The sequence below is a fragment of the Calidris pugnax genome, unplaced genomic scaffold (assembly GCF_001431845.1).
Source record: "Calidris pugnax isolate Ruff unplaced genomic scaffold, ASM143184v1 scaffold248, whole genome shotgun sequence".
NCBI classification, from domain to species: domain Eukaryota; kingdom Metazoa; phylum Chordata; class Aves; order Charadriiformes; family Scolopacidae; genus Calidris; species Calidris pugnax.
The window spans coordinates 577,179-590,995 of NW_015090965.1; the positions used below are offsets into that span (position 1 = coordinate 577,179).

General features: G+C 39.6%; 1 protein-coding gene across 1 annotated transcript in view; it reads right to left on the minus strand.

The window, feature by feature from the left end:
• Positions 1 to 1,084: 1,084 nt before the first annotated feature.
• MICALCL (MICAL C-terminal like) overlaps positions 1,085 to 13,817 on the minus strand; it is a 41,529-nt gene continuing 28,796 nt past the window's right edge. Inside the window, exons 9-12 of the mRNA XM_014952557.1 lie at positions 12,230 to 12,323; positions 6,668 to 6,767; positions 5,356 to 5,429; positions 1,085 to 4,435 (exon numbers count right to left, since the gene is read on the minus strand). Of these exons, the coding sequence (XP_014808043.1) occupies positions 4,251 to 4,435; positions 5,356 to 5,429; positions 6,668 to 6,767; positions 12,230 to 12,323 (453 nt within the window). The 3' untranslated portion in view covers positions 1,085 to 4,250. The remainder of the gene's footprint in view (positions 4,436 to 5,355; positions 5,430 to 6,667; positions 6,768 to 12,229; positions 12,324 to 13,817) is intronic.

Genomic DNA, 13,817 nt, shown 5'->3' on the forward strand with positions numbered 1-13,817 from the left:
TGGCCTTGCTGAGATAGTTTTAGAAAAAAAATCAATATTACGATTTTTTCTTAGTAAGCTTCACTTGTGCCTGTAATTTTGTACATCTGTGTTAACATAAATATTTCAGGAAGCACATTGCAGGCACACGGCACACTCTTTTCATAGTTCATTAGAACCAACAGAAGAAACCACCATTTGTTCATAAATATTAAGCAAAGAGATTTAGGTGAAATCCAGCAACTTCCTTACTCATCACAAAGTATTTGCCAGGATCTAGGTTCATGCAATGTGGCTGCCATGAAAACTGCAGGGATAGTTTTTGCATGCTAACATGGTAAACCCATCGTGCTAAACTATGCAAAAACTGTATGGTCCATGCAAAACCCGGCAGGGACAGTTTTAGATCTTAACAGTAGCAAAGTCTTACAAGATGTACAGAATCTCCAATCTGCTAAGCCACATACTGTTACTTGCTTAAGAAAGAAAAAAAAAAACTACAGTATATCTCTCCAGAAATAGACTACTAACCTAAAGTTAAATTCTTAGTTGAAATCAGATATGCATTGGGCTAAAAAGCAGAGGTTAAAACATAAGACCAAACCTTGCTTATTCACTTCTCTTACCTTGAGCAGCACATTGTCTTGCTCTTTAAGGGTCTCCCACTGGAAGAAAGCAGCAAAACGAGATGACCTAATAGAAGTGAAGTTAGTGAAATTTGAAAATTGGCAGTTTGGTCTTGATCACCAATTCTTAGCAATCCATGCAGTGACACTTTACCTTCAAGTTGCCAAGGAGCTCTTATAATTTGTATGTCATGCATAAGGAAATTAGATGGTGAATTCCTATGTAACAGTGAGAAAGTTCTTGATCTCACGGAGTTTATAACCTGTTGGGTTAAAAGTAGTCGGTCAAATGTCAAGTCAAACCTTATTTCACTATAAAATGAATCTGTGAACTGCAAAATAGTGTGATTTACTTACCAGTATATGAATTAAGAAACTGATACAATTTCTTACCTATAGATATTTCCTAGACCCACATTATTACATTATAGATATCGGTGGAAGGAAATTACTATGGAAATGATTCAGTGACTTCAGAGAGTGAGATATAGTTTTATTTTTTCAAATAGAAAATTGCTCACATCTAGTTCATTTGGACATAGTCAATACATTCCAGCACATCACATTATACACAAAAATGGCAGTGCAAAGGACTTAAAAATGAACAAATCTGTTATAAGTTAGTGAGTCAATTCACAGAAAAGACTGAGCAGCAAGAAGACTCATAGCAAACCAATGTTTAAATACATTTCTAATACAAGCCAAACATATTAAATTGACCTGTGAATAGTTCACATAGCTCCTCTGTTTTTCCTCCTCATCATCTACTCTCATGATATATGAAGACCTGCTTTAAATGACTGAAGAGTTTTTTAATTTTCTAAATCACTTGCACAGTTCATTTTTGGATCTAATCTTGTGAGATACTTAATATCAGGCAGGGTAACAGTAGCCTGACAGGGTTTTCCACCCAAGAGCAGACACACAGTTTTGGGTGGAGCATGTGTTATGACCACATGGCATCCAGAAAAGTATCTTTTTAACAAAGAATATTTTTGAGGTCCATAAAATGCTGATGGTTCTCAGCTTCTGTTGACTATAATACTCTCAAGAACTCAACTCTTTGGAGCTAAAAGGAAAGCACCCTTTCACATTTGGTTTTATAGCAAACAGGTATCTGCTGTAAACTGAAATCTCAGCCCTTATACACAATTTGGAGCAACCTGAACCTCACCAATTGCAGTGTGTGCATCTCCTCTGGGCAAACAGACTGGACTTTGGCAGAGGAGAGCAATATCCTCCTCAGGACTAGGGGCATCATGTGTCCCTGAGGCTGCTCTTCCTCTTTGTATAGCAGCAACACTAAGACTTTTTTATTATAGAAGTGGGGTGCAAAAAACAATCCTTGCCTGATATAACTGGAGGTTTCTGCTGAATTCTCCACCTGTGTGCAAAGTACTAAGAAGTGTGCTTTAAAACTTTTTAAAACTACCTTGAAAGCATTATGACTCTGCGTTTTCAACAGAAACCTATGGTAGCTGTTCTAGACAGTCTTGTTCTACAGGATTACATGAGGCCTCTGGGAACAGTGGTAAAATCCAGACATTTTCTCCACAAAACTGGGAGTACCAGCAGATCTCAACAGACGAAATGAAAATATTTATTGTTGCTCTCCCTGCTTCTACTTTGTGTAAATCTTAAGTAACAGAGTTAGTTAAAAAACAAACAAACAAACAAAAAACCCAATCACTGCAATCTATCTCACTAAAAATGTGATCTGAAGATCAGGTATGCTTAACCTATGAATGATAGGGAGAAAAAAAAGTCTGATGGTAATTTTGGAACACATTCAAGGATTCTGTTACATCTTTCCATTGCGATGAATGACAAATTATATTGTTAAAGCCCTACATGTTATGTTTTAAGGGTAAACCCTGAAGTTATGGTAACTGAAAACATTGTTTAAAAATCTTAACTCACATTTTATTACTAATTATTTACCAAATCGACAAAGCTATCTACTCTGCTATGCACAGCTTTACCTATAAATAGCTGTTAGAAACACATACTTACCAGTCAAAATCAGAGACAACATCCAACGTGTAAAATGTAACCAGACACTCTTATCCACTTTAAACAGTCTAATAAATAAATATAAATACATAAATATAGCAGAACCATAGTATATTCCTTGCTCAATAGAGGTATGTTATTTCTCCATGGTCAATAGCAAATCTTTTTTTTTTTTTTTAATCTTTTGAAAGGGTATTTTAAATTTCTCACAATACAGCAAAAACTTAAGATCATTCATGAATTACTGTGACAGGACCCAGTGTATCTGCTAACCTACAAATCCTTACCAAGAGGTTTTGTAGCTTAAAGCTTTTGTAACAGGAATGCTTCTAGCTTTGGCTGTACCATAGGCAACTGCAGCAAGTTAGCACCATTCATGAAATAATGAGAACATCAAATCTTCTCAGAGCATGAGGTAAAATGACATTCAAAAAGAAACAGTTTTTCAGTCTCTCCTTGCTTTTTCCAGTTTGAAAATGTAGTGCATCATACATACAGTTGGGAATACTACCAATCTTAAACTGCAGAAATATCTCAGATTTAAGAAAGTACTTTAATTACACTGAATACTGAGAATTTCTGCACATCAGCTTTGCCAGTATCTACAAATGCATGTACAAAAAAAGATAGGAGATGGTTCTTTAAGCAAAAAAGTATGCATATATATTCTTGAGCAGCAAGATAAATGTAGTTTAAATATAGCCACAACATTTTTCTATCAAATATTGACATTACAAATGTAACATTTTTTGCAAGGCTTCTGAGGAATTATTCTCAGGGAGATCTTTAACTGCTACACCAACTCATCACATTTTATGATACTATTTGTGATGTATTTGGATCAAGCAATTATAAAACAGCTAGTCTGGATTACTATTTTTAAATTATCGTTTAGCATATTTTAGAGAAGAGCTTAATCTGTGAAATACAAAAGCTATTTTGAGCATGCAATAGTCTTAAGGGTAGTCACCCCTTTGGTAATCCCTTACCATTTTACAAAATGTAGGGATTTAATATTGCTTTAACTTCTTGTTCAAAAATATACAGTACATTAAAACTTATAAATACCTGGAGAATTAATTTCTTACATTGCATTTACAGTAGTTTTAATGAGTGCTTATAAGTAGCTATTAGTCAAATGACCCTTCCTCCACCAGAAATAAAATGTAACCTTATTTTTAGATGAGATGCTTGCTTTCTGACCTTTAAATAGTTCAACATGGGTTGGCTGTGCCAAAATATTAATACAACCACATACAGATTCAGACAAACAGATGGAAGCAATACCATCTCAAAAATACTAAATGATGTCATCATGTTTCTCAGGAACTCTATTCTCAGCATCAAAACAAAATTCCAAGAAAACAATATCACTTGGATTTCCCTTTCACAGACCCTGATACCCATCAGACAGGTAAATTCAGTCCTATTCTGTATTTTGATGATCCTTTAGGCTGGTAGTGAAATTACTCACTCCAGTATGAGCAAAAGATCTGCTCAACAGCTTTTGATAACAAAACAACGTGTTTCCCCAGTAAACTGATAATAAATTTGAATTCCTTCATTTTTCAGAAGACTGTGTCTCCATGATTACAAATATTGCTGAAACCATGTTTACTTGCATGTGGCTGTTTAAATCCTGCTCAGTTGATAACCTCTAGATAACATAATGCTTTCAAAGTGCTGGTCTTCTGCTTTTTCTTTCACTCTCTGCTCCTCTAAGGTAGACACAAGTTTGTCTCTTTCTTCAACCACTTTCATCATCTCAGCAAAAATTTCATCCTCCTCATTCAGATCCATCTCATCTTTAAGGCTGTCTAAAAGATCACAAAACAAGAAGTTAAAATCCAGATCACTCTGTTATCACACTTTGCATTGTAACTGTTGGTATACACGTTGATGTAATATTATAGTCAATGGCAAATGAAGTCAATAGCAGTTAATATTTTTCATGTTACAGTTCAGGGAAAATTTCTCCTGCATTTGGGCCATTTAAGATTGACCACTAAGGTTCCTAAAATCTAGAGTAGATCTTTTAGCAAAATTTAGATTGGAAGGGGTAGGAAAAACTCTGCTTGTTTATAAGAAACATTTCAGCTGGAGTTTAAATTCAGTTTATACAAGGTAAAAAGCCCAGCTGTGAAATGTAGTACCTGTAAGAAAAGGGAAAGAGTTTTACAGAAAAAAGTATTGAAAACTAGCATCACTTACAGTCCAACAATAGGGTATTTTGGAGTATCCAGCACCATGTAACCCCCATCTCCCTGCATTCCTCCTTCCCACGCTCTTTTTTCTAATACCAAATGAAAGGACACGCCCGAACTGTAATTCCAAGTACCTGAAAGCACTTCCAAAATACTGCAGTAACCAATATTGCTACAGCTACCATAAAAGCAGATAACCTCTTTTGTGTTTGGGTGGTTGAAGACATTACTTTCTGCTGCTGCCCATCATCACATTAGCTGGATGTTGCTGCCTGCACAGCACAATTAGTGGAATTACACATGCGAGTGCTTCTGACCCAGTTCAGTGTCAAACTGGGCAGGTTAGCTTAGCTGTCTTCACTAGAAGTCAGATGAGAAGATCTCACAAGTTGCATTTTGCTGGCTGAGCTGCACTTGCAGAAGAGAAGAGAAGGAAGAGCCTCAGCCACTCTGGTCCTTGTTGAAGCCAGCAAGGGCTCCTATGGGTATGGCCCATCACTGTGAGCTGAAGCATACTCCCTCCTTTGACTTACTGTCAATGGCCATTTTCTCTCTCAGCTTCTGTTCCAGCCTGCTTTGGTGATCCTCCAATTCTAGCTCTTGGGCTCTAGGTACAATAAGAAGTACGTTAAAGAATAAGTTTTTAAAAATAAAGATATATACATTAATATTCCTTCAACCAAGAGCTTCTGTGTTCTGTTTATCCAGTATTTTCTCCTCGTTGGCAGTCAAGGCTAAAAGCCTTGCCTGTGCCTACGTTGCAACATTAATCCCAGAAGTACCACCACCACCTTTTTGCATGACGTATCACATTAAGCCCCTCATACATTGCGACCCTTAAGTCTTTAACCAGCTGTGCTTTGCTGGTGGCACCCACAACGTGGTTCTGGATAGGACTGAATGCTCCCATACGTGAAGGGCCCGCCAGGCCCTTGTCCCAGGAGCAGATCCTGAGGCAAGGGAATTAACACACGTGAACGCATCCGGACGACAATATTTTGCATCCTGCAGCAATAACAGCAGCCTGCTTTTGCTTTTCAAACTGTTTTGCAGACAGTGTCAGCAGAAAGGATTGCTACCACAACACCCAAGGACAATTGAAGTGGAAAGAAAAAGTTTGGCCCCTGGCAGCATCATCACAGCTGGGGAGAAATTGGGGTGCAGCTGGAGCTAGTGGCTGGGCTGCAGGTCCGCAGACAGCACCAGGGGCTGGCTGAGTGATATGGAAATGATAAATGGCAATGAGCAGCCTGCACTGGCGTGAAATCCAGGGGAGAGTAATGACTGCTGCAGCTCTCATCGCCTTCCCACATTGCCCAGAAATAGTAAAGAAAATAGCTGAGAGTCATCTCCGCCTATCTGTTGAGTGCTTTTCCAAGGAGGTGAGGTGAGGGAGCTACAGCCAATACTATTTCCATCAACCACAGTCAGTGGCATCTGAGACAGTTTTTATTTGATTTGTGTATCTGCTTGTTTCATCGCTACAGTGAATTCCTAGATCTTTTCTCCTATGTCCAATAAAAACTGAGATAAACTTTTCAGACTGTTTTTCTTCCACAGGAGAAAGCGCCCCACTGTTCATTAGACCCACATCATATAAAGGCAGAGCATCCATATGCTATACTGGTTTAGAGTATCATACACGATTGAAATAATTGAACCACTATGAGAGGGAAGGATGAGGAGGGCTTGACTGAAAATCTGTGTTCAAAGCAGATTGTAGCTACTCTGGGTACGTTTATTCCATGATGGTCCCAAACAGCAGCACGCAGCAAGGTGTTCAGGTGAAACATAAGCCCACTTTTCCCCTCCCCATCTTTAGTACCAATGCTTGTCCTTACTTACATTATCAGGAGCTCAGACTCATACCGCATTAATTTATTCTTCTCCAGGACCAGCTCAAACCATTCGTGCAGCATCTGGGTTTCATCCTTTGTGCCTGAATCTGTTTAAAATAGGAGAGTTAAGTGTGCATTACCAGCTTTCCTACCAATGCTCTTAAAGCTTGAGTTCTCTTTAAGTAGCCCTCATTTGTACACCTAGGTGAGTCCAAATGTAGGGTTTTTTGCTGTATGTAGCTGACATCAGTAATGCCTGGGTATAACAGCTGTAACATTCTTGTCCACATTTGGTTGAATGTTGTAGTTTATTACAGTTTAAAGGTGCATTAAAACCACTTTTGATTTAGAATTTAAGTTTTTTCTTTCAAATAATCATATGGTCTTTCTTTTTTTTAATGGGCACTTTTTCTTTCTTTTAGTTCTGCCTTTGATAACATAGTTTCTCTGCTGATACTGGACTCTGGCAGTTGAACTAGATGTATAAATGGGTATCCCATTAGCACAATCGGACTTCAGGATGTACATCCTGGTGAGTACCAACTTAGTCCCTGCTTCCAGTGGGCATCAGATGCACAATCGAGTCCTCTACAAATTTCCATTCATTTGCCAACTGGCCTCTAAATCTGCATTTGGTTTGAATAACAGGAAAGGCCATGGGACAGGACAAATCTGCTATTACTGGGTGGTTTTGTAACACTTTGGCTAGGGCATCACTGATAGGCACTATTCAGGCACGAAACACAAGATGGTCTCTCTCCCAAAGAACACACAGCTTGACTCTACCTTGCTGAGGAGGAGGAGGAGGAGAGCTTTCTCTTTCACCAGGTGAAGGCCTTTACTGCTCCTAAAAAGCCGTCTGTACAAAAATCTTTGGCAATGAAGAATGCCTGGGTGTTTTCAAGTGGCAAGCCAGAACACACACATATTTCTTTTCCTTGCTGTCCTTTTTAACACACTCATCACTTCTCACAAAACAAAACCAGCCCACCACCTCTTGTTGCAGAATTACAGCAGAAGCAATGGCCCTGCAACACACTTCTCACAATGTCCGCTCTGCCCATCCGCCCTCTCTTGCCACAAAAAAGTAATCATTTGTAGGAAGCAAATATCTTAACACTACTCCAGGTTGAGGCAACAATTTAGGTGACAGGCTGGCCCCTTCAGAAGCATAAAACCAACAGCTTTTGCCTTAGCACATGGTAGTTGCCCACCCCACCACGCTGCTGCCATGTGTTGGAGGCAGCCAGATGTGGGACAAAGCAAAAAGAGGTGCCGTGGTCAGGCAGGGGAACGTAGCACTCTTCTCAGTCCTTGCATCACGCTGCTAGATAGCCAAGCATAACACTCCCATAAACCAGCCTGGCTGCTTTCTGTGGATGAAGACTTATGTGATTTCTCCTGCTTTAGGAGGACTGCACCTTCATTTCAGATGACTGACTGCGCTGAAGTCTAAGCCCAAAGGTCTCAGGTTCAAGCTCTGGAGATAACAAGAGTATCATTAAACTAGGTTACCAAGTGATGAGATAGCCAGAGTCCTGGACAGCTCAGCAGTGGTTCAGATGCCTTTCTGCTGGCATTTTGACACGTGCTTTGTTATCAGCCCAGGAATTATCCTCTTGCCTCTACTGCTTCAGCTGTCCTTCACTTCAACATCCAAGCCAGGATTTGACTCCCCTCAAGAACGGCAGTTTAAAGCCCATCTCCTTCAGGCAGTAATGATCTTGCCTGAGTAGCCCTTTAGCAATCTTCCTGAGCAGGGGTGAAATTGTGGAGTGTTTGGGATCACCAGTCCCTTTGCATGCTGTTACCAGGTACTGTCATCTCAGAAAGCACAGGTCACCTCTTGCCAGCATCAGAGGAATCACATGGACCCCACGCCAAGGACAGGAGCCATGCTGGTTTGGGTGCAGTTCTGCAATTTCTCACCAGGATTTGACCCCAATCTGAAGTCACCATGAAACAGAAGGATAAAGTAGCAGGAGAGGGCAAAGAAATCTTCCTCCAGTTTCTACCCAGTTCCACTAAAACTTGGCAGTAATGGATGTTTCCTGTGGGTCCTTCCAGGTCAGCAAGTGATGATAAAAAAACCAAAGTCTAGTCAGAGTGAGTGCTGGAGCAGTTCTCCCTGGGATATGTCGATGATAACTTCTCACAGATCCAGTGCAGGGATGCAGCATTAGTATTCAGAGCCTTAGGTCTTCCTATGCCACCATCAGAAGTTAACATCAAGATTTGATCTCTCTAACTGTCAGTAAAATCATTGCAACTGTAGGTATGCATGTGTCCTGCACCACACACACAGAAGGTTACTATTCCCTGTTTCCTGTTTTCTTGGTTAGGTAAAAACATTCCTTTCTTTAACATTTCTTCTGTAAACTTTAAAGTCTCTATATCGCTAACAAAAGGCTGCGTATCATAGATTGATTGAGGCAAGGAAAAAGCAAAACACTTCTCAAAAATGCCACCGATTTTAGCAAAATCCTCAATGCAAGCTGAAATAAAAATAGCCCTTGTTTTTCCTCCTTTTCCATCCCACAGAGCAGCCCCCAAGTGTCCCCAGGGGCATTTTTTCCCTGAGCTTTAAAAACGTTTGTTAATAATAATGTTAACAGTTATTTAAGTTTGATGGAGCGCTTTATGCCTTCCAAGGGCAGAACAAGCCAATGAAGTCTTTTGTGTAATGCGGGATGACAGATCTTTTTAAAGGTTAAAGGGAAAACAATTTGTGAGTTTGTTTTGTGAGCCACACTGGATTTTTCTTACAACATTGCTAAAGCAAAACTTTCCTCCCTGTTTACCCAAGTCTCCTTTAACCTGGATCCCGTTTGAAAATCAGATATTCTTCTAATTACATCATAGTTATTTCTATATTCTTCACTTCTGATGGAATGACAGGGCTGTAGAGTGTTCTTAAAACCTTGACCTTCTGTCCTCCATAGTGATGCTACACTGTCCCTCCATACTGCAGTCACACAGTAAAGAGAGCTTGGCCAGTTGGCGCTCTTTTAGGAACAGCTAAACCTCATATTTCTTATTCCTCCAGGTTTTCAACTGATTTCTTCTAACTCTGTTGAAAATTCTGAGAAACCTTGGATACGCTCCTTATGAAATCAAAAATTAGCTGCAATGTGTGCAGATTCTTGTTCACCTTCCAAAACACGGAGACATTTCTTAACATTCTCTCAACACAGATTTTCTGTTTTACCATCATTCCTCATGATTTGTTTAGTCAGCTGATCAGTTATGCTAATTTCAGTAGAAAACGTGTTTCAAGATTTTTATTTCTGTATTTTCTTGTAGGCAGAAGATCTCCATAAGCCTCCACAAATGTCAGTGAAAAACAAAGCAATGGTACAACAATGATTTATTATTTGGTATTTTGAAGTAGAAAAAAGGAAATAATGGGCATGAAAAATTATTCATAGGACTGATATTATTTCTTTTCTTTTTTCCTTTTTTTTTTTTTTTAATGCATGAATTGTTGTCACTACAATTAGAAGACCATCAAAGCCTCATTTTGCTCATCAGTCTTTATGGCAGTTGTTTCGAACCCACGCATGTTCTCTTCTAATTCAGTTGAGGAGCTAATGAATAACTCCCCCTAACAAAGGGGCCATTCATCCCAGGCTTACAGAACTATTAGAGGACAGTTGCGTAAATGTCACTGAAGACTAGTGTTTGCAGGCTTGTCTCTAAATTTGGTTATTCACAACCTTTGCAGCTCAATATTATTGCTGAACTGTGATCGTTTTCTAATTACCTTAATAATACCTATTAAATCACTTGAATTGCATAAGCTCAGACCTCCTTAAATACAACTTAACCTAATAAACACTGGTCATTCATTAAACAATAATGCTCATTATTTTTAAGAAGGTTGAACAGAATATTAAACTCACCGATTCCTGTATCATTAATTGTATATTATTAAAGCAACAAAGCACTTACATTTTGTTTGGGAAAACTTACAGCTTCATGCTTTTGCACCAGAAGAGCTATTGAGAGACAGTAACATCCTACGTTTCAGTATCTGCCCTATTTGTAACTGGCCACCTACACACAAACAATCCACAGGGAGAAAAAATAGTACTTTCACCTTAATGAGGGCAATCCAATTACTAAGGATGGGGAGAGAATGAGAAGCATCAATCTCTTGGCAGACAGCCTTCTTTAGGAAATGCGATTGTCAAAACAGCAAAAACAAGAGGTGGCTCTAGGCCATTTATCCTGGTATTCAGTGTCTATCCCAAGAGCAAGAAGCCTCTCCTCCCTCTGTATTTTTGACGTTTCCAAAAACCATCCACCTTTATACAAATCAGCAGTAAAGAAAAAACTAACACTCTAAATCCTCAAAGTCTTTTTAACAGACTTCCTCTCAGGCAGTGAGACGGGTGCCATTTGATAAATGGTTATGTTTTCATTTAAGGAAAAAAAAAAAAAAAAGAAGAAGAGATGCTAGCCTTTAAAATAGCATTTGAAATAGGTTGGCACTATCAATTATAGGAAATCAGTTAATAAAAGGCTGAACAAATAATGTCTCACTGAACCGATTAGTGCAGTGTTAGAATGGGGGTGGAAACTGCTAAGAAATATGGTATTAAAAAACCTGGCATGTAGAGATTGTGCTGGGTTGCCTAGCTAAGACAACAACAAGATCAGGTGCCAAAATATAGCTAGGTTTTCAGTGTTGTGCAACTGCTTGTCATGAAAGCACGAGGCTCAGCTTTCTAAAACAGAGGTAAATAAAGACGCATTTGCAATTGGGCTGTCAGATCCCCAGAATCCTTCCAGCACAGAGCTGCAGCCCCCTCTGAAGTCCCTTACGTGCATCGTTCACAGTCCCATCCCTGTTTTGAGCCTGGCAGGAGCACCCAGATGTCCCACCCCCCTCCAAGTGGTCTCCCCAGCTTCACCCCATGAGCACTGGGAAGTGTTCGTAAGGCTGGGCTGGCAGGAGGATGCCACAGTCCTGGGTGCTTGGGATTGTTGCTTCAGGTGAGTAAATACCTTGCCTCCAACCGGGGCCAGGACAGTGTCCCTGTTATCTTCTACCCACTGGGGGAAAGTCTGTGTGGTTCAGGTCTGTGTGCCTGCATGCTGCTGTTGCTATAGCATGGCCACCAGCTCTAATCACATTAATGGCATTTCACACTCTGGGAGAAGTCATTAAGGACTCTGTTACTAGGCACAGGCTGCTGCTGGCTTGGTAACTGAGATACAGCTCCTGGAAACCTCACTGGTTACCTCCAGAAGATGAAATTAAGCTCAAGATGTGATTTAAACAAAATGTGGGGGAGAGAGGAGTGGAAATGTAGATTCAGGTTCAATAATAAGGCAAATAATTCCATATCTGCAATAGCCAACAGTAATTTATAGCACTCGGTGTAAAGGTGCTTGAGCTAACAGAGTTTGAGGAAAAGGGTAAACAATAATCTTTGTCCTTCCAGTTACTCTTTCATTTCAGATTTTGCTCTGGACTCTATTTCTATGACAATCATTAAAACCCCTCAGCTTTTAAAAAGGTTAAAAAAATCACCACCAAACACACAAACGCTGCTTCATTTACCTGATTCTCCTCTTAGTTCTCTCTCCAGTTTGACACCAAAAATCTCCAGAGCTCTTTGTCTTTCTTCCAATTCTTCTAGCTGGCGCTGGATTGCCTGCAAAATCGTAATGGTATGAGAGCTACAGACATCGCTTTAAAATTCAGAGACAAAAGATGGTCTCAGCGGTTAGAGAAACAGCTTGAAAAGGTCTCGGAGGAGTCATGGGATTTGCAAACTCATTGTGGATATTAGGCGCCTAAGCAATTTAATAATTCCACTAGGTATCTATCCACATTTTTAGTGGGTAAGTATCAGAGGTATTAAAAGAACCTCAGTTTTTCTCTGTTGTAAAACAGAAATCAACTTTTCTGAGTCTCACAAGGTGTGAAAAGTCATTACCTTACAGATTCAGAGGCACATATTCTGAGAGGTTACATTAATAAAGCTCATATAAATACCAAAGGTTTGCAGCTAGAAAGCTTTGCCGGCTATTTTGTTGTCCATGGGGTTTTGTTGTTTGTTTTGTTTTCATATTTCACAAGCTTTTGACACAGGGAGGAAAGGGTCTAATAAGTAAGAAGTGATAATTCAGTGGCACTTCAGGAAGGACGTCTACATTCACTGATCTGTCCCCTTTTAAATAAGCTGTTCAGAGGTACGATGTAGAAAGTAGGCATGAAACACCTTAAAAGGTTAAATTGACAAAAATAAATGCTCAGCAGTTTCCCTTTCAGGCTATGTTAGGGAATACTAAACCAAGCCCTCAGCAATAGTCTAACAAACATGAAAGATGCTTTGAAAAGTTTGGATGCGATTATTTCCACAAAGCAGTAAATAAGAGAAGTTGCGTATGCCTCTAATTTTACCTTGCAATAATTTACAATTCTCAGATAAAAACTAGAGCATAGTTGTTCGTACTTTGGATTAAATAAAATACTACTTGTCATGATTTAACCCCAGCTGGCAGCTAGAATTATGCAGCCACTTGCTTACTCCCACCAGTTTGGATGGGGGAGAGAATCAGAAGACTAAAAGTGAGAAAAAATTTGTGGGTTGAGATGAAGACAGTTTAATAGATAAAGCAAAAGCTGCATATGCAAGCAAAGCAAAACAAGAAATTCATTCACTGCTTCCCATGGGCAGGCAGGTGTTCAGCCACCTCCAGGAAAGCAGGGCTCCATCACGTGTAATGGTTACTTGGGAAGACAAATGTCATCACTCCAAACATCCCACGCTTTTTCCTCCAGCTTTATATGCTGAGTGTGACATCATATGGCGTCACAGTGACTTTCCATAATTAAGAAAGAAAATTGTTTACTTTCATTGTTGTAGGAGAGAAAGAACAAACCCATTACACTATTTTCGCAGCCTCCTACAGTGCATAGGAATAATAGCTCAGTTTCTTACATTCTCAGGGACTGATATTATTTCTCCTTTCTACCTCTTTCCATCTTAAGTGTATTCTTCTCTTATTGCCAGTCCCTATTCCCTCTCATTCTTCACACACAATTACAAAATTATTTTGATCTCCCAGGGCACATGCGGATTTGTCACCTATAGAGATCCAAGGCCCTGCCACGTACATCTTTCTGCTCCTGATGGTTTTAG